We start from the raw sequence: 21867 nt of genomic DNA on the forward strand, positions 1-21867 counted from the left end.
GCCTCTGTAATCTATACTGACTTCCTTCCCTTACATTAGGATTGCGGGGTCCTTGGGGAGGGACCCATTGCTTCAGTTTGAAACATATTTTATGACTAAGATCCAGGGTGCAGAGAGTGTGAAAACCTCATCAGTTGCTGTCATCTAGGTTTTGGAGCAAATGCTAAGAAATTTAGGATGGCATCATTCATATTCACTCAAGGCGAGAGAGCCAGCCAGCCCTTTCCTCCTCTGTCCATCTCTAGGGTTCATTTTGGCCATTTCCTGCAGCTAAATCCTTAGGAGTTTTGTGGGAAACTGAGGAAGAGGCTCTATGGTGTCTGGCGAGTAACATAATGAGTCTTTCAACCCATGTGCTGATTCCTCATGTGTGGAGCACAAGCTCCTGAACTGTGATGGATAGTGACTTCTTTTCCCAAGCTGTCAACCCCTCTTTCAGCATGTGGGCATCTTGGGTGCTGGGTCGCCTGGATGAAGTCATCTTGCTAATGGTGGGGACTACAGTAGTCTTGGAGATGTCTATCTGAATTTCTGACTTCTTTGGTGGCAGTTTTCCCATGCTTTGTTGATGTCAGGACCTCGGAGGGTGTACAAAGAAGGCAGATGAATGTAGAAACTGATTGGGATTCAGTCATGAGGGTTAGAGTTCTTTCCAAAAGCTGACGTGCGGGAGGTGTTTCCAGGCTCTCCAGCTCAGAGGGCCCACAGAGGAAGTCTGCGTTGTGAGGACTCTCTACGGCATTCATCCAAATTCATCTTCCCCTTGCATTGGGAATGATGCTATCAAACCTTATCTGAGCATGGGCTGTTCAAAATGGAGACCGCACTTCCCAGCTCTATTACTGAGAAGGGTGACTGTGTGACTGAGTTCTAGATAGCAGGATGTGTGCAGGAGTATTTAGATACTTCTATATATAGTGACATGTTTTCTTCCATCTTGCTTGCCAGATTGAGGCTGTGACTGGCTGGACTTTAATACCTCTTTCTTTTTACTTCTTAATCTCTCTAAAAGAAAATCCCTGCACCCTGACTTTCCAGTGCTGCCTAAGTAGGAAGATGGAGCAGTAATTATCCAGCAGTTTTTTTTTTCTCAATGAAGAGAAACGATCTAATTAACTACTAACAAACTCTCTTTTCTCCCTATCTGTTGTTGAGTTTGCTGGGTCCTGAACTGGTTTAGAACATTGTGTTTAACTTGCTGTGTAGACACTGATTTTGTTAGACTCTGCTTTGCAGAATTAGTTTATGGAGGGTAGAGGTATCTCCACTTGTTCATGGGCAGAATTCTACAGAATGGTTAGAATGACTTTTCCCTGTACTTTTATATTATGTCATTCCAAATAATTTACATGTTGTTCTCTAGAGGAAAACACCATTTTTATAAGGAAAATTAAATAATATTAAACATTGACTCTGGAGGGCTGCCTCCCAAGAAAGTGGTGTTCATTTTCTATATTGGTGACCTTTGCTCCTTTGCATATGAATCAACTCAGATGACCCTTATGACAACTATAGTTTTATCAATAAGAGAACCGAGTCTATTGCATGAAATTAAAATGTTGCAGTAATTTTATAGACTAATGTACATTTTAACTGGTTTAAATCATAGGAATTGAAAATCAAGACTGAGCCAGTTTCCTTCATGGGATCAAACTGCCTTTAATATGACTTGCCATTTAATCCTCAATTGAAATTTCTATGTGTTTCAAGGCAGGGTGATTGTATTAATGGCCCCATTTTTTTTTAACCTGCACCCTTTCATGTCCTTCTCTATGTCTATTCCCAGTTCCTTTTTATTCTGTGCAGGCATGCTGCCCAACCCTGGCTCTCCACTCACATGACCTGCCTAGGTCAGTGGGTTATTGACAAATGTGTTCCAAGCAGAGACTTGAAAAGGGCCTGTTTGATTGGGTACCTCACCATGGCAAGGACATGCCTGAACTAGATTGCTGTACAATAGGCTGTACAAAGCTGATTCAGGCCTCTTCCATCACCCAAGCAGGGCCATCTACCATCAGCAGGGTCACAGACTGACCTATAGCCAAAGCGTGCAGACACGTGTTATTAACCATAGGCCTTGTAATTACAGCTAACGATGTTAAAAAGCATGTTGCCGACGGCTCCGCTCTAATCATCTGAAGACTCAACAGAAAAATGTACATCTTTTGTCCAGGGTAGACTTGTCAGGTGAGTGAGCAATTGAGGTATCTAGAAAGAAGCAACTTAAAGCAACTGCAGTTTGGAGTTCTCAGGCTTTGGCTTAAATCAAAGACTTTATAGACAATGACTTTAGAACTACTTTCCGTGTATTGCTGAAGGATGTTTCAGTTTTACATCCTCTCCCACATTGAAGGTGGTGATATATCTGAGGGAAAAAAGTACAGTACACCAAGAAAAAAGTACAGTACACCAAGTTCAGTACACCTACTGAACTTCCTGCCGTAGACATATTCCCTGGCTCCTCTCTGAAGACACATTGATGTATTCAAAGCTTCATTTTAACAAAGACCTTCTACTGCTATATCTTCAAGTATTTGAGTGTGTCTCATCACTCCCCATGGGTGAACACAGCACATATTTTAACTGTTTGCCTCTCTCTAACCTCATTTGTTCTGCTAGCGACATTTGCTTGCATATTCGAGGCAGCTTCTTAAACTGCCACCTCTTAAGGAAACCAGCACAATTCTTCACATATTGCAAGTGACTGACAAGTACTCAGGCCAACAGCGTCATCACACAATACACACTTAACTCTCATTTTAATCCCACGCTAGCAAAGGACTCTTCCATGGAGAAGTGTTAGAAATCACTTCACCTTCGTTTAGAGTGTGGGATTCTAAGGAGAACAAAAGTCTTCAAGGTGACTAGAAATTAAAAGTCATTTTCCATCATAGATTTGTACTTCCTGCTGCATGAGAACAGAACAGGTGATTTTGAGACTCCAGCTGCATGACTGTCATCTATGACTCTGGTGTCGTTTTGGAAATCGTTGTGTCTTGCTGTCTCTAAGTCTCTCCGTCCCCCCCCCCCACTACTCACTAGTTAAACTTAAACTTGTCTTAGCTTAACTCCTTTAGCATAGGAGATGAGTCAACACCTTTAGGGATCTAAACATTGGAGATTTCTGATCCAGTCTACTTGTTTTAGCATCTCTCTCATGTCATTCAACCCCCGGGCAAATTTTAGATGTAGAATGTAGCTTCTATTATAGGCAGGAAGTGACTGACTATTACTTTCAATAAAAGAGTGTGATCAAAGGCCTAACTGTTGACTTTATTGTTGAAATATAAGTCATTTAGTGACATGTGTCCCATGACCCAGTTCTGAAAAGAAGACATTTTTCTGTGAAATTTATCTGCGCACAACGCATCACCAGTCTCCCCCCCCCCATAGGGGTATGTTATCTATAAGAATATTCTTTAGAAACTTAAACATTATAAATTAAATTAACTTTTTCTCTCTCTCTAGATTTTTGTAAATATTAGGCTTCATTTTTTTGGGGGGGTTGTCTCATATCTTCCTATTGATATCAAACATTTCTCCACAAACAGTTCTATTGAGGATTGATTTGTAAAGAGTCCAGTTGACAGAAAAGCAGAAGCCAGGTTTGGGGCACGTGCCTGTACTCCCAGCACTTGGGAGGGCAAGGCAAGAAGACCATCCGTGGCTCTTCAGTGAGTCTCCAGCCAGCATGGACTATAGACTGAGATTCTATTTCAATAAGCAAACAAGCAAACACACACAACAAAGAGAATATACAACATACATGGTACCTGTTCACTCACACTTTTGCCACTTCACAGCACAAGTCCACATATGTGTTATTTAAGCTACATTCATTTTTTTTTTTAAATTCTCTGCCTAGGCAGGCTTGAACATGTCTGTAATCCCTGAGTTGAATGTCTGCCCATATATACAGGAGAGGAAACAAAGCCAATGATTTGAATAGTAAGGCAGCTATCTACCAGCAGCCATGATGCTTCAGTGACCAGATGTGGTGAAGATAGAGGCAGCCATACATGGCAGACAGCCAATGCATGTATCAAAGTGAAGACACTACTGTATCATTGAGGAAAGTGTAAGGACATCTTATGCTGACTCCTGTGCTACTGCCACAGTACTGTGCCAGGATTTTCTGAGTCAGTAGACAGGAAGTATAATTAAAAGGCAGTAGGAGATAATTCATTGCACATCCTGAAGTCCCGATTAAACAAACTTTAGGATTCTTTAGTACAGTATGCTACCATCACTTACTGGGAGAGAGAAGCACCCATTAACCCTAGTGCTAGTGGGATTTGTCCAGGACACAAGGCCATTCATTATGCACCATGGGGCTAAAGAAAAGCTGGGGCCAATGTGCATAGTGTAAAAATGTGTGTGTTGAGCCAGGTTTGGTGGTACACAGGCAGATCTCTGTGAGTCTACAATGTGTGGTCTACAATGTGAGTCCAGGACAGCCAAGGCTACACAGAGAAACCCCATCTCAAACAAACAAACAGACAAACAAACAGACAAACAAACAAAGGGATGTGTGTTGGCAGGGTGGTGGTGGCACATGCCTTTAATCCCAGCACTTGGGAGGCAGAGGCAGGGTGATCTGTAAGAGTTCGAGGCCAGCCTGGTCTACAGAGAGAGTTTCTGGACAGCCAGGGCTACAAGAAGAAACTGAGTCTTGAAAACAAAACAAAACAAAACAAAACCAAACAAACAGTGTGTGAATGACTAAAAATGAAAAAGGAGGCAAAATTCTTTGTTTACTGGGCTTGGATTTTTTCAAAATCTAAGCAATTGGGATATGTAGGAGAAATATGCACCAGCTGAGTGGAAACACAGGATCTCTGAATACATGTGCACTCTTCATCACGGGTCAGAACAGTCTAAGTCCCTGGCTGAGTGTTTGTGAACAGCCACGGAGCTGCCTCACTACCCACGGAAGTGTGTTCTGCTCCTAGCCTCTCCGTATACTACGCAACTTGTGTACCAGTCAGATGGCTCTGGTGGATGAACAGCTTCTGTTCAGCTAGGGCTTTCTGACTTCAGTCTGAATCTCACATCCCAGAAAAACCTTCTTTACCAGGAAATGTGGCCAAGTAGTCAGTTACGATCTAGCCTTACCTGGCCTTCACTTAACCTAGTTAGTGTAGGCTGCTCTGCAGGCCCTCACCACCTTCCTTCACCTTCTTATTTCTCGGGCAATACCACATTTGATACGTTTCTGCTTTACTTCTTAATTCACGACCAGCGCTCTGGTTCTCTTTTCTTCATATCCCCAATTCCCACAGTTAAAACTCTTTCAGCAGCTTGAATAGCCTCTAGCAAAACATCCATTTGAAGACTCTTAAGAACTAGGGAGGCAGAGGCTTACCATCTCTCGACATTCCTAGGGCAAGACACTTCTGCAGTCGGCAGTGTTGGCAACGGTTCCTGTTGGTTCTGTCAATTAAACAGTTTCTCTGCCTTGGGCAGGAGTAAGAGGCATTGTTCTGCTGGCTCCTCCTGAAGAATCCCTAGAGAGTGAGAGAGAAAGCGGGGGCAGGAGACCCAGGGGAAGGGTGACATTAGCATATACACTGCTGTACTCTCTACACCCAGCATAGCCGAGTTTAATCTTTCAAAAGTTTTCTAGTGCTTTTTGGAGAGCTTCTAAACGGTTCTGAGCAGAATATATGTGTGCATTTATGGGCAGTTGACAGTCTCTTTCCTTAGTTGTCCATTCATTCATTCATTCATTCATTCATTCATTCATTCATTACTAAAAGAAGGGAAAACAGTTTTGCCTCAAAAGGACAACAGGGAAGGAGCATCAAAGAAGTATGTCACTGCTAAACTAAGTATGGCAGTCTGATGGGGATATGGGCCTGGTTTAAACTAAGTGCTGTCAGTACTGGTAGGAGGCACAGCATCAAGAAATGTGGTCTCAGCCTCATTTCCATTTTTCCCTACATTCCAAAATGCCTTTTTTCTAATGTAAAAAAAATTGTCTGGAAAGTTTTTTTTTCTTTTATTTTCTTTCTTTCTTTCTTCCTTTCTTTCCTTCCTTTTTTCTTTCTTCCTTCCTCCTTCCTTCCTTCCTCCTTCCTTCCTTCCTCCTTCCTTCCTTCCTTCCTTCCTTCCTTCCTTCCTTCCTTCCTTCCTTCCTCTCTCTCTCTCTCTCTCTCTCTCTCTTTCTTTCTTTCTTTCTTTCTTTCTTTCTTTCTTTCTTTCCTTTCTTTCTATAAGAGACTCACCCTGCAATTCTGGCATCTCTGGCTGCCCTGGAGCTGGCTTTATATACCAGGTTGGCTTTGAACTCACAGAGGTCTGCCTGCCTCTGCCTCCCCAATAATTAGATTATGTGCCATCACATTGGGCAGAAAGTTGTTCTTGAAACCCATGATGTATTTTTATCAAAAATCACATTCTGGATAAAAGAAATACTAAATGCATCTTCTTCAGTGCGTACAGGCAATAAACAAATGCCTGCTCTTAGGTTATAGGATCTGAGTTTTATTTTGGGTAGGTTTGGATTCTTCTGGCATAAAAGTACTACAACAGCCCCTTGAAACCTGCAGCTGGCTGTATTGTTATTTTTAATTCTTTGAACACCAACCTTCCTTAGTTTGAAGAAAACATAAGGAAAATAAGCATTTCCCCCCAGAGACATCAAAGTTCATCCCCAGAGACATCAAAGTTTCCCCAAAGAAATCTGTTCATCTGCTCATTCCCCCAGGTAATCAGTTTCCTTAATCATTGCTTGCTCTCGAAACACATACAGCAAAACAGTGAAAAGTGCCATCAGTAAAATGGTGGTCCAAACAGAATTTAGAAGAAACACAGGGAAAAATAGCCCTCAACCTTACTTTTTATGGACGTAAAAATCCTCCATGAGGCCTGAAATTGAGCCCATAATTTATTTCAAACACTGTATTTCCTCAGGAGAATGGAATAGGAGTGGATTAAGTCAAGCATATGAGAAGATCAGCCTTGGCTGTGAAATTTACCATTCCCTATAAATAAAGGCTATTAGGAAAAAGAACGTTTCAACAGGGTATTAAAATCAACATCAGTATGAAAGTTCTTAACAATTTAAAGAAAAGACAGGATTGATATTATTGGTTTTGGTTTTGTCTTGGATTTCAGAGGGGCTTAGCTGGGCACTGTGCAGGGGCTTTGCTGAACCATAAGGAACCTTAGGATGGCCATGTGGGTAAGGACCCCTTGGAGAGAGGTTCCAAATTGGTTTTGTGGTTTAAGCACAGATCCATTCAAAAAGGACAACTTTCACCTCTCTATCTTCATGTGTGGTGTTTGCTTACTACACTAGCGATTACACAATAGAGCACCATGAATTCGATTGATTCACTTCTGGAAACAGGAACACCTAAGTCCCCAGAGGTTGAAACACCTGTTTCATAAACCAGGAAAGCTGTCAGGAAGCATGATCACAGTGCTCTGGTGCTGATTAGAGATGCCTTGAATTTACAAATTTACAGCTTAAGGAAGAACTCTTTTTTTTTTTTTTAATTTTTATCTTTGGGTACTAGAGTGCCACTTAGTGAAAGAGTTGGCAGGGAAGACAGTCTGAAGTCACAAGCCCTAATTTACAGCCAATTTGACATTAATTATGAGTCATTTCTTGCTTATCTGTTGCTCATTATTGCAGATGAGATTTTTGGCATGAAAAATAGAATCTATTTCACTGATTTTACTGAATGAATAGGAACCGAATAAGTTTGTGGGCTGAACTGATGTTTAAAATGGTCGTATAGCTTGACTCCAGAGCATTATCATAGAAACTCAGAGGTTGATAACTGAGTGTGCTGACACGACACTGACATCTGCATCTGAATGGGATTTCTACTGGAGAGGATCGTAGCATATTTATACATGTGGGCTTTCCTATGACGTAGATAAAACTAGTGTTGCCAGTTTGATGAAAACCTCAGAATATGCTTTCTAGTGACAAAATAGTTATTATTATTATTATTATTTTTTGGATGGTGGATTGAAAGGATGACAGGAGCCTAACCACTTGTTCCTGCTCTTGATGTGTTGGATTATATTCATGCAATATTTAAAAGCTTATGGTTTAAAAATGCTTCTTAAAATGGATATAGCCCCACAGTTTGAAGCCCGACATTTTCCAAATGCCTGATATAATGAAATGAGCATGCAGCATTCATATACAGATGACTTTAGTAGATATGATGTAAGCTAGATTAGGGCTCTTAAGCCTGCAGAAGAAGCTTGTGGAAATGCCTTCCCTGGAAAGAGTTCTCACTATAAATTCACTAACGTTTATGACAAAAACTGTCTGTCTGCTTATCCATAGAAAAGGACTTATTTATGGGGAGGGGTCAAAGAAACAGCCAACTTCATTTTTTTTGCTTTATTGTTTTGTATTGATGGAATAAAAAATTAGCATGATAGCGGTTGATACATAGCTCTTAATTCTAATTTTGTAGAGAAATAACAGGCTATTTCATAAGCTTTGCCTAAGGATATCAGCAGCCATATCCATCCAGACCATTCCACTATGCTGATTTTTCTTTTGTCATGTTATTTTTCACTTATTTTTTGATTTATTATTCACTTTCTCAATTTCAAGCACTTCATTTTTTTTGAGACTTGTAAAGGCACGGCCAGGTTTTGAAGAGTGGTGCTATTTTGGCAACTATAATCTTTTTTTTATACTGTTTACATTTAAAAAGTCTCCTAAGATTATGTTTGCATCCTAGAATTTATGACTTTGCCACATCTCCTTCAGTTTGCTGAACTCAGAAAAATGATTCACCTTGCCTGAATATTGCCAATGACTTTGCCAGTCTCTACCATTCCTTTTGAAGATGGCGCTCAAGTTTTATTCTGGTTATGCCCATCTATTTTAAACTCATTGCAGAAATGTTTTGAGTGTACCTTCCTATTCTCACTCTTTCTCCCTTACAGATTGTCTTTAAAACCTCCATCTTAATTTTGCTTATATCAAGTTAGGTCTGTGGTAACTACTATTCCCTCTGCCCTGTATTTTCCAGCCATCTTACTCACAGAAATGAGTTCGGCATTGGGTAGGTGGAATCTCTCTGAGGGAACACTGGACAGATGTGAAAAAGCCTTGTGCTCTTGGTCAGTTTCTTTTTCGTCTCTGGATCAGTGGCATATGTCAAATAAGACCTTGTTTATCCTTCAGGAACTAATCGGAAAATTAAGATTTGGGGGAAGATGACCTTTGATGGATCTAGAGCCCACTTCTAATATCCCAGTGCTTCCAGTGTTTTGAAAATTTTATTACTGTTTTTATACTTTAAGTATAGGGTTGTTTTGCCTGCATGTATGTCTATGTCCCATGTCTGTGAAGTACCCAAGGAAGTCAGAAGAGGACATCAGATACATTCAGAATGGAGTTACAGATGGCTGTGAACCACCATGTGGGTGCTGGGAATTGAACTTTGTTCATCTGGAAGAACAACTACCGTTCTTAACCTATGAGACCTCTCATCAGCTCCACTTTCAGTTTAACATTTTAAATTTTCTAGAACATGAGAATAAAGGAGTGTCATGTGTATATTACAATGGTCACCTCTCTAACCTACAGTTGTCTGTCCTCTTCAGCAAACATACAAACACTTGTCCATTAGTTTACAGTCTTTATTGTAATCTCCAGGTCCAGCAAATACAAGTGGAATGAAGTCAATGTTGCTAAACCAGGAAGAATTGGTATTTATATCTTTGTCGATGTGACTAGTTCAAGCCTTTAAATAAGCACGTGCTTTTTAGGAGCTGCTGACTAGTTAGACAAAAAGAGGTAAAAGGCAAAAGAAGAGAAAAGTCAACCCACCTAACCACCCACCCACTCAAACAGAACTGCCCCTGTCAGCGGCAGCCACAAACATCCCTCAGCATGTCTTGACTGCTTCGGCACAACACCACAACTTGGAAGAGTCCCTACCTTGCAGCCTTCACACGTGATGACTCCGTAGTGGATCCCGGAGGATTTATCGCCACAAATTTTGCATGGTATTACTTCAATTTGTGCTGAAAGAAGGGGGAAAAAAGACATTTTGAATGGCTATAATTGCCTTTAAAAAACCCTTCCTATTTTCATGCTTACATGTTTTTACCAAGGTGTTTGTGTTAGTCTCTAATAGAGGACGCTGGGTGATAGTGGTGGCCGTGGGTCGTCTTTACTATTTGGATGGCTTCCCTAGGCTTCTTCTAAGACAGCGCCTCTCAACCTTTCTAATGCTGGAGCCTGTGAACACAGTTTCTTGAGTCGTGATGATCCAAAACCATACAATTATTTTCATTGCTGCTTCGTAACTTTTGCTACAGCTATGAACTGCTGTAGCTACATGTACTTTTGCTACAGCTATGAACTGTAATGTGGACATCTGTGTCTTCTGACAGTCTTCATGATCCACAGGTGGAGAACCATTGATCTAAGGTCTGCTATTTATTTATCACTCTCTGCTTTGTTTTTTCAAACTGAATTTCATACACACACACACACACACAGAGGAATGCATATCCCTGCATGTGTATGTTTAAACACCAGATATTTTCTATTCCCTTTACTGTTTTCTTCTCTTAAAACTCGTCTTCCTCAAAATAACATTGCAGAAAAATCTTGTGAACTCATGTCTTTATATTTCCTATTTTGCTTTTGAAAATAGAAGTCATTAGGAGTTTTCACATGGTCTTATCACAACAATATTTTATATAAACCAAACAAGTCTATGGTATTGGTGTTTGATAACCTTACATGTGTGGCTGGATAAAGTGATTATCCCTGTGAAACTGTCATTAAGAAATCAACCTGAACATTAAGTGAGCATGCTTTTAATATATGCAAAGGTACTGAAAGATGATGACTCAGGAGAAGACATGGTAGTGATTTTGATAGTCTTGTTAATAAAAAGGTTAATAATAAAGAAATCAGAAAAAGATAAGTCATTTAGAAAAATGGCAGGTATTTAATTTCACTGGAGATGAAAAGGTTTCATTTTTTAAAAAAGAGTATAAGAGATAGTTTATTCTGGGGCATATTTGAGTGACCGTGGCCCAGGTAATTGATTTAGGTTGTCCCAAATTCTGTGTTGAAATGTGGATAGAATTTCATAAAGTTTTATAGCAATTTAGATTTGCATTGATGGATATGTAAGAGAGGTGGTCACAGCAAGATGGGGGAAGCTTTTCTATAGGTCTCAGATGCCATCTTACGACATTCTGAGCTTTTGGGCTGGTGGAAGCTACTGGTCTGCTAAAAAGATTCCAAACAAGTTTTATGCATTAGTCACAGGACATTAGTTCTGACATAGTGGTAGGAATAGAGTGGCTATCGGGGGGTGGGGTGGGGGAGTCAAGCTAGAACAAAATGAGGCAAATAGCCCTGGACCTGCAATATTCCAACCTTTAGATCACTGAAGTTCCAACAGGGAAGCCAGCTCAACTTACAGATGATATGGAATTTGATTTGTCTGAAGAGAAAGACAAGGGGCACTGAATAAAAATAGGTCAGAAGTTTAGTATGACTGTGTCTAGTAATCATACAGAGTAATTGGCTTTAAGGAAAATTTGGGTCATATGGCTGAACAGAAGTGTGACACCAGACTTTGGAGCCATTGGAGACAGGCAGGGGAGTTTTCGCCTGATCCTATTTGCCACGAGGAGTGGATAAAATGAAGAGCAAGTGAATGGTGAGAACAAGGCTGGGATGTAGGTTAGTGTTACAGTGCTTAACAGTGTGAGGGAAGTCCTAAACAGAATCCCCCCAAACCACCCCTGACACGACATGAGACTTGGAAGGAGCTCGGCAGGCTAACCAGAAAAAGAGCAGAAGGCCAATGAAAGGTTACTCCTGGCATGCGAGTTAGGCAATGGCAACGCAGAAGGCATCCATTCTAGGACAAAGGGTGCTGAAGGGGCACAAACAAAAATGCTTCAAAGGCAGAAGTGAGATTAAACGCTAAGAGGTAAGGAAAATGGAAGCTGATGAAGAATCGGAAGTGAGTTCTATCTGCCTAGGCTTGGTAGTGAGACAAAGTGATGGGCTGACTACAACAGTGACATTGGGGCTGAGCATGTTGCTGGGTGGTAGGGCGCTTGGACAGCAGGCATGAGAGCTAGGTTTGAGCCTTAGCCTTAGACCAGCAATGGAGACTTTGGTGGAGTATGATGCAGTGTGGACCTGGCACGCATGCACTGTCATGGGGCGCCTCACAGGGACCTGAATGTAAAATGTCTCGGAAGGAAGGTTTTGCTTTCATGGAAGTTGTTTAGAATGCAGGACTTCCTGTGTTTGATAGTCCTCCAAAGAGTTGTTAAAATTATTCACACTAAGAAGATCTGCTATTTCCTTTCCCAATTTAAAATAATTATGCAAAATATCCTTGAACATTCTTTGTACATAAAGTTGACACTTGCATACACTTCTATAGTTTTCCACTCTTAGATACGCAAAACAAATAAGTGTAAAGCATTGCCATCTTTTGATATTACTTCACACAGTAAATATATTACTTAGCTTTAGGGTAACACATAAAGTTTTTCAAAATTAAATAGCTACAGACACTTCAAAATATCTTTTTTTTTGTAAGAGAAATAATTTGAGGGATGGAACTTGGGATGTAAGTATGACTGGAATGCTTTCAGGATTGTGTGGTGGGGAAACAGGAGGTTTGATATTATTCTCATTTGTTCTCTTGGATTGCATTCCTTAATCTATTAATGCTTAGGGCCATAGCTAAACAAAACTTTTGAGCTTATGTTTTGTGGCTTATAAATATAGTATTTATCAGCAAGCATCACAGAACTGTGAGGTTAAAATGGCTACTTCCGGAATAATGTCATCATCACCAGCATTACACCCATTAACTAAGTTTTTTCCCTAACAATTTAAGAAAAGAAGCATATGTCAAACAGAGTAACATGTCAAAAACCAGTTGACACTATTGTATCTTTATTAAAGATATTTTAAAAAATGATTCAGTGAATCACACAATAACTTATTCATACTATGGTTTTCAGTTTAGCAATAACATTTCAACAGTGAGTTATTTATAGTTACTATAAAATGACTAAAATAATCGAAGGTAGCCATTGAATAGTTTTTGGTTCATATGATATTAAGTCAAAGGCTCTCTTTGCATAAATTACTCCCCAGGGAGTAGCTTACACGTGGGAGAATCTGCTTCAATACATTCTTAATTATAAAATGATCTAACTTTAAAGGAAATGAAAATAGAGGTAATTTGCTCCCTGAGGTGTAGGAAGATGTTTTTGAAAGACACAAAGGTTATCTTATACATCTTCAGAAATACAAATGAGATAAGGAACATTCAATAGGGCATCTGCATATTTATACATATTCATAACCTTGGCTCCACACATAATCCTGAAGAGCTACAAACACTTTAACAGCATTTTTTAAAGAGAAAGAAGTCACCTATAATGTATATGTGTTTTCTTATGTGGAAGAAAGTTTTATCAATTTGGAAATATTGTGGCTATTTTTATTCTGACAGAATAAATCATTTCAGGGTTACTAGAAGTGAAAAAAATTCGAATCATTTACAGTAGTAGTCATTTTCCTTTTTCCTCATTAAAATCCCCTTTCTGAGGTATAGCTTTACAGTTTATAGTGTGTGTTTCCTACAGCACATCTCCAGGCCAGACTTTCAGACACCAGTGAGGATACAAGTCCCATCATTGCTCGGTGCTTGCTGTTTTTAAATGTCTTGCTAAGGGCAACAACATGGTCTCCTCTGGAACTAAACTGTGCAGACCTGGTACCAAGTCATCTATCATTGCTTCAAGCTGAGCACTTTAGGAGGGTGTGGCTCCTTGGACCTCACTAATTATAGCAGTAAGATAGCACGAGGAAGCCAAGGAGGAGGGATGGTGTTTGGTACTTCTGCTTGATTCATGGGGATTGAGCCATCTATCTACCTGTCTGTCTATCTATCTATCTAGATAAAGCTTACTTGGTTTTCATTTTGTTCATCTTATTAAGTCCCTCTTGTCCTTTCCTTGCCTAGAGTATTCTGGCCAACTTTGCACACAATCTTTGTCTTCGTTTTTCCTGCTTATTGAAATATATGCCTCTTTAGTTCTACCCCATCCAAGCCCCTGCTGGTTACAGCAGGTGTTAAGGTCAGAAAACTAATTCAGGCTAATGAGTTAACCAGAAAATGGCTCCGGAAAATACTTTGACTCTTAAAAAAAGCATCCCTCAGGAAGGCAGTGCTGTTGAGCCTGCCAGGTACTTTATGCTAGGCAGTGGTGCGTTTTACTGTACATGCTCTTGAAGCTTTCCATTTCCACTAACCCAAGTCTTCCAGCTCAGCCTGCCATTTTCTAGTCTGGGCATTCCAGGGCAAAGCCAAGGAAAGGCTGTGGGTCTGTAGGTGTGCGCGTGTAAATGCGTATGTGTGTGTGTGCATGTAAGTGTATGTGTTTGCATGTGTGTATGTGTGTGTGTGCAAATGTATGTGTATGTCTGTGAGCTGTAGATGCATGTGTGGGTGCCTACAGCAATTCATTTGCATGTGAAAGCCTCATGTCAACACTGTCTTCCTCTCTTGTTCTCCACTTTCTTTTTTGAGGCAGAGTTTCTCATTAAACCCGGAGCTCACCTATTGGCTAAACTCTCTGGCCAGTGAGCCCCCACGTCTGCCTGTTTTTGTTCTCCTTAGCTGGGAATGTGCTGTGTCACAACTGTGCTCAGCTTTTTATGTGGGTGCTAGGGATCTGAACTGAGGTACGCATGCCTGTACAGCAATTATCTCACCAACTGGGTCAGCTCCCCAACCCTTGTTTTTTTTTTGTTTGTTTGTTTGTTTTTGTGTCCTCTAAAGGAGCTCAAAGCGGTGGCCCTAAACTTCCTTTTATCTTCCAATATAAATGAAATAGACTTTAAGAATTAATGAACTTTTAATTTTTTTTTTAATATTTCATGTGAAAAGAAGAAACAGAACCTTGAGAATGGTGTGAGTAACATATTTTGGTTGAGGTTCCTTGGTGATCTTGATAATAATAAGGGTTTTAGCAACTCTGAATTAATCTACTATGCAAACCACCTCAAAGGCACAGAATTCTGGGGAAGGTCAATTGGGAAGGGAACAACCAGTAACTGGTATTTTCTGGCTTTGGGTTCAGGTTTTCACAATATCTTCTGTGTTCTGATGCATCTTCCAGGCTGAGCTCTGGGCTCTGGACACTGTTCCAGTACAGCGAAGGCTGTACCCCTGCGTGCTGGGCTTCCCTGCTGGTCTCTTTCCCTCCATAACTTTTCAGTTAGGCTAAAAGTGGACAGAGCAATTAACTCTCTTAATGTCTGTGTGAAACACAATTTACACATGTAAAAATTTCCAATAAAGATGACTATTTTGGTTAAAAATCCTTTTGCAGATGGTCTCAGTAGCCCATGTCTTATGTCATCTCCCCAAATTGTATCTCATCTACCATCTGTGACAAATCCAAGTTAAAAATCTCTGTACTCATTCACTCCCTCCTTGCCAGACCTGGAGGTATTTACCTCTTCAGTATGGAATCTTCTGAGGTCACATGACAGTCAACATAAAAGACTGCAGTGAAGGAGGTACTGTTTAAGATTCATTTCTACTCTGGATTAATCAGACAGTAGCCTTAAAGATGTGGTGGGATGCACACAGAAGCCTGAATATGTATTCTATGTCGTGCTAGAGGGTGATGCTAAGGGTCCTGACCTTGGATCAGGCTGCATTTATAGCTGCCTCTCCAAGGCAGTGTACACCTTGGTACCGGGCTCCAACCTGAAAAACCTAGCCTGCTCGTGCACCTCCTTTCTGCTAGGACATTCCTGTACCTGTCTCCTTGAACTCTTCTCTGTAATTTTCCGGGAGGTGGACTTTTCTTCCACTTTGTTGATAAACAGCTCTTAAGTGATTTAAGAATACACTTAGCTTATTATATTATTATTTATAATAATATAAATATTATTATAATTCCCCATATTTTATGTCACTAGAAACTAGATTAAGAAAAAAAAATATGACCCCATGACAATGGCAAAATGTTTTTTTTTTTTTTTTTTTCCAAAGAGACAATCGGAAGAGAATTGCACAGGGGCTGGTCTACCTTTTGTGCAACGTCCTGTAATTACCTGTATAGTGCTGCTTGTTATTTCCACTCTTGAGAACGGAGACAATAGAAAATAGAACCAACAAATACCAACTAGCACAAAAGAATAAAAACAATTACAGAAATTCCCTCTTACCGACAGTACACTTTTCATTGTTTCAGTTAGCCAAGGACAACCATAGTATGAAAATGTTAAGTGGAAAATCCTAGAAACAAACAGTTTAAAGTTTTCAATTACATGGCGCCTGAGTTAAAAAACAACAACAAATTTTGGCACTGTCCCATACCATCCTGCAATAAAATAAAATAAAATCTCTTCACCTAGTGTATCCACATTGTATATGTTACCTCCTTGTTAGTCACTTAGTAGTTGTATTAGTTATCACATCAATGGTCAGAATACCTGTCTATCAGAAACAATCATTATTTTTACCCTTAATTGTAGTGAATATTTTATGGTGCCTAATTTCCGGATTAAGCTCCACCATAGATACGGTAATGCAAAATGTCCCCATGGGCTTACAGGTCGGAAAAATTGGTCCTCAGCTGATAGGGCACTGACATTTCAGAGGACGGCCCTACTGAGAGGAAGAGAGTAGCAGAGCCACGTTCTGTGTGTTCTAGCCTGGCCCTGGTTCCAGCGTGAGCTCTCTGTTTCCTGGCCAGCACCATTTCACAATCAACTGCCGTTCACAATCGCTGAAATGGAGTCACAGGCCACTGTACCTTTGCCTCTCTGTGCGGTGGTGTGCTGCACTGATGTTCTGCCAAAATATGAACCCAAATACATATTTTCTTTCCTGAACTGTTGATGTGCATTTGGTCATACTAACGAGTAGAAGAGTTAGCATTGGGTGTGCATTTGTAGAAAAATACAATAAATACAGTGTTTGCTAGTAGCCACTGTTTTAACATTCACTGAAAGCTTTGGGGTGTATAGGTGAGGACCTTACTAATATAAGTTCAAAATGTTGCACTTTTAAATGCTTCTGTGTGCTCTAGTAGTTGTAAGATACCAAATTATGAATTTTTTCCTATTTAGCACATCTTGTCCTGTCAGTGTCTTCACATTGATGAGATATGTATGTAGGTCTGGATGTCACTCAAACGGACAGCACTTGATGGCATTTGCCATCACCCAGTGGGGCCCACGGACCAAGGGCTTCAGCATAAACTGGGAACAATCGCGATTATAAATACTCACCTGATGTGAAATCTGCTTTTCAACAAGCTCCCAGGGCAGTCTTAGAGCTCAGAAAGCACTGTCCTGTGATGCTAGGGGAACACAGGTGTAGCTACTCTGAGAATGGATGGATCTCTGATTCCCCTGGTGCTAACGTAAAAAAGTTCACAAGATTCTGGAAAAAAAAAATCATTCTCTGCTTTTGCTTTTTATGCATCTCCTTTTGTTCATAACGGCAGTAGGACAGGTGGAGCTTTAGGATCCACCTCCCCTGGGGAAAAATTAAAACCTCACAATTCTGGTCACTAACTGATGATGTGGGGATGGGGAGATCAGGCAGCACATTTCAGAAACATCCTGTGTTGCTGCATTTAACACAGGACACCGCAGAATTCCTTTGCAGACAGATCTGTGCCTGATTTTTCTCTGTGTCCTAACACTACCTGGGGAGTGGCTTTTCCCTTTATTGCAACTTGTTCTCAAGGGTTGTGGCAGAGAGGTCGATGCTGGATACTCTGGGTTTTTAATTTTTAAACATTCCAGTTTTGTGTGTGCAAGTATTGCTGTATGGATGGTACATGTGAATGTTTGTATGTGGATGTGGCAGTCGGAGGTCAATCTCGAGTATTGTCAGGAACTGCCTCCTTTTGGTTTTGAGACAGGGTCTCTCATTTGTTTGCCTGAATCTCCCTTTTGTCCAGGATAGCTGGCCAGTGAGCTCTAGGGATTCTAGACCACGGCCCCTGCCCCCAGCACTGGATTACAAGCACATACTGTCATCTTGCTTTCTACATGGATTCCAGGGCTTGCACTCAGGTGCAGCAAGCACTTTACTGATTCAGCCATCTTCATCTAAGCTCTTGTTTTACTGGATTATTAAACCACTATGACTAGCTGAGATTATTTCCTTAAATACAGTTTTCCTATTTTAAAAATCAAATTGAAGAAAGTTTTTTTTTCTTTTTGATGGGAATTGTAAAGTCAAGCAATGTGTTTTCCTTATTGTCGTTCGTCATCTGCTGGGAGGGTAGTTTTTGTCATCTTGATATAAGATAGAGTTATTTTGTAAGAGAAAGCACAACTGAGAGAATGGCTGTATAAGACCACTTGTAGGCTAATCTATGGAACATTTCCTTGGTTAATTATTGATGTTGATTGTGGATGGTGCTGCCCTTGGGCAGGTGGTCCTGGGTGCTATAAGAAAGGAGACAGAGCAAGCTGCGTGTGAAGAACAAGCCAGTAAGTAGCTCTCTTCCATATTTCTGCTTCAGTTCTTGGCTTCAGGTTCCTTTTCTACCTTGAGTTTCTGCCCTGACTTCCCTCAGTGCTGGACTGTGATTGCGAAGCTACGTAAGCTAAATAAACCCTTTACTCTCAAAGTTGCTTTTGGTCACGAGGGGCTGAAAAGATGGCCTAATCAGTAAAGTGATTGCTTGGTATGCACCAGAAACTGAGTTTACACCCTAAAACGTTTGCAGCAATGTTGGATTCCACAGCACATGCTCCTAATTTCAGTGCTGGGGAGGCAGAGAAGGGCAGATTCCCGAGTCCTGTTAGTCTGTTGGGTTAGTCTTTTCTGTGAACCCTAGGCCAAATGAAAGTAAACAAAAAATGAGTGGTGCAAGATAACTGACAGTAAAAGTTTTCCTTTCTGGGGCAAGCAAACCTGTCTCTTCAGCTCCCCCCCTGATTTCTGGGACTTCTCTTTCTAGCCTCCACTTGGTTGAACCTTGAAGCAAAAGCTCATGTTTGTGCAGCACCTCCTTCATGAAAGAGGAAGGGGATGCAAGGAATTGCAAATGGGAACCATAGATGACCAAAATGAGCAGGCAGAGTTTAGTCTCTGTATAGCAAAAGTACCTCTTCAAAAAAAAAAAAAAAAAAAAGGAAAAATCCATGCTTTTTTTTGTGTGCAAAATCCCAAAGTGCATTGAGAGGAAGGAAGACATAAATGTGACAATATTGGAGGAAATATTATAAAACACATGTCAAATAATGGATATATGCTTACTATATACTAATGACTCCTAAAGTCAGAAGCTGATGTATCAAAGATCTGAAGATCGGCTTTTTAAAAGACAAGGTGAATAAACGCATTAAAAGATGCACGTGTTTCATGCATTACTGAGCTGCAAACCACCTATCAGGAAGACTATACTCTAAAAGCCAAGAGCTATGTCAAATGCTGGAGCAGATAATGGGCAAACGAACACTCAGTTGTTGGGAAGGCAGAATGTAAAGCCAACTTTTGAAGGAAGTGTGGCAAGTTTCATAAAGTCAGAGTGAGCCTTAGCAACAATCATGCTCCTTGGTATTTTGTAGCAGAGTCACAGCTCATGTCCACGCATGTGCATGAAGGTTTATTCACATTTTCTCCAAATGAGAAACAATCAAGATGCATTTCAGTAGCTGAATGGATGAGTGTGTGACACTCACAGATAGTGAAATATAGTAAAATATCATTTGGCACTGTAAAAGAGCTACCAAGCCATGAGTGACATTGACATGGAAGACCTCAATGCATAATGTTAAGGGAAAGAAGCCAGCGTGCTTCCAGCTATGCATTTGGAAAACTCAAAACTATACAGTAAAAAAATAGATCAAATAAATAGAAACACGTCATTAACTCAAGCTTGGAGTGGGGTGTGTACATGCATGAATGTATGTTCATGGATACACTATACACACGTATAATTTAGCCACTTGAGGTGTGTTTGAGATCACAAGATACAGGCAAGACTGTTTTATTCTTTAAAAGGAATATTCTGATTGCACAGTAACACATGCCTAAAAACCTGAACAAAGAGCAGACAGACGATTGAAAGTGAGCCTGGAAGACACACACACACACACAAAGAACCCCTTCAGTTTAATGAAGTTGAGAAGCCTGAATGCTGAGCTCTCTTTGATCCAGACCTTGGAAAGGAAGAATGATTTTAAGAAACAAATGTATAGAAATAAATTAAATAAACATACTTAAGATGGTTAAAGAGGAGAAGTCAATTACAAGAGTAAATTTTCAGATTAGATAAATTTATTTGGGAGGGGGGTTAGTGTGGTTAAATGCAAAGCAAATAGTAATAAGATATTTCTAGGATTATAAATATGCATTCCTTTCTCTGTAGTTTGTCAGCATACATCAAGTTGAATCACACAAAATCGGTACTTTAAGGTCAAAAAAATTAATTGATATTGGGAATTTCATGTGATTCAACATTATATTTTATTACTTGTTGTGTTTTAGTATGTAGTTCCTACATTGTGTGGCTTTCCAGAATATTTGAGAGCCAGGCACATGCGACACGTGACTGAGTGTAATAGCAAAACTCAGTCGGTGGAGGTAGAAGGATCATGAGTTCAAGACCAATCTGGTCTACACATTAAGACTCTTAAAAAGAAGTAAGTATGAAAACAAGCTTAAAATCCAAAGGAGGGGTAAAATATTAAAAAAAGAACAATGCAGGGGTATGCTTAATATAAAAATGAAACCATGGACTTCGCATTTTTGATCATTAATGAACTGACAGGAAGGAAGACAGAACAAGAGAGTAGAAAAACAGGGAGAGGGAGGGGGAAGGAAAAGTTTAATACAAGCAGACTTTACACAAAAACTTACATTTTAAAAATTTATGTTTTGGATCATCTACAAGAGTTTTGATCACCTCCAACATGAATAATTCTACACTGTCAAAATAATCGCAAACTCTTCCATTTAGAATTATGCCATCATGATATCTATGTTGTAGCAAACGTGCAGACCAGCCTCTAACTCCTCAACACTGACTCTAAATGGAGAGAAACCACAGAATTAAAGTGAACCTTGATTCTTGTCATCTCTAGACACAAGACTAGTTCAGAGGCTAGAAGTCGGCATATTTGGATTCGGTCGACTGTTTTACAAGTGGCCTTCAACAAAGGGAGAAAGACAGCAGTGGGAAGTTTCTCTGCGTGCCCACAGCACCAGAAACTATTTCAGGGGTCAAATGATCACAGAAGATGTGACTCCAGAAGTTGTGTCTTATGGTTTTACACTATGCTAAATGTCACAAAGGGCTGCTGCCCAACACAGTTGGAGTCAATGCTATCCCCTTCAAAGACGGAAGGGCTGTTCTGCTGAGACTGCAGACTTTCTCTAAGGCGATTACCAGCATAATCCTAAATATGATAGGACCGAGCTATCTTATTTTTGAGCTCATCAGATCCAGCATGCTCACATAATCCTCGACAGCTTTACTCTATGTTTATGTAAGCTGCCTGGTGCCTGAACAAGACGACCATAACTTCTTGTCCCCTGCAGTAGCGTCCCTCTATATTATTGGCACAAAAAAAAAGTAGTAAGAATGAATGTGATTTTCAAATTCTGCCTTCACGGATTTCCTCCCTTTGAACTGTCCCTCCCTTTTTCCTACAAGGGTGATATTTCCAGGCATGCTTGCCAGTCTACAAATAACATCCACACAGACAGAATATTGTTGTCCCCACTGCTGCATGTCTTTCTTACACCTTTCATATGAAGGCGTTTGTATGTCACAGCATAGATCGCAGTGGTAGGAAGAAGGCCCCCTCCCATTTATTTAGAGATTTAAATT

The 21867-nt window shown here is 40.2% G+C and overlaps 1 protein-coding gene across 1 annotated transcript in view; it reads right to left on the minus strand.

The window, feature by feature from the left end:
* The window catches only part of Rorb (RAR related orphan receptor B), a 179799-nt gene that overhangs the window by 46077 nt on the left and 111855 nt on the right, over positions 1–21867 (minus strand). The window contains exons 2-3 of the mRNA XM_060387328.1: positions 9926–10011; positions 5366–5507 (exon numbers count right to left, since the gene is read on the minus strand). Coding sequence (XP_060243311.1) covers positions 5366–5507; positions 9926–10011 — 228 coding nt within the window. The remainder of the gene's footprint in view (positions 1–5365; positions 5508–9925; positions 10012–21867) is intronic.

This window comes from Meriones unguiculatus, chromosome 1 (genome assembly GCF_030254825.1).
Source record: "Meriones unguiculatus strain TT.TT164.6M chromosome 1, Bangor_MerUng_6.1, whole genome shotgun sequence".
Classification (NCBI taxonomy): Eukaryota; Metazoa; Chordata; class Mammalia; order Rodentia; family Muridae; genus Meriones; species Meriones unguiculatus.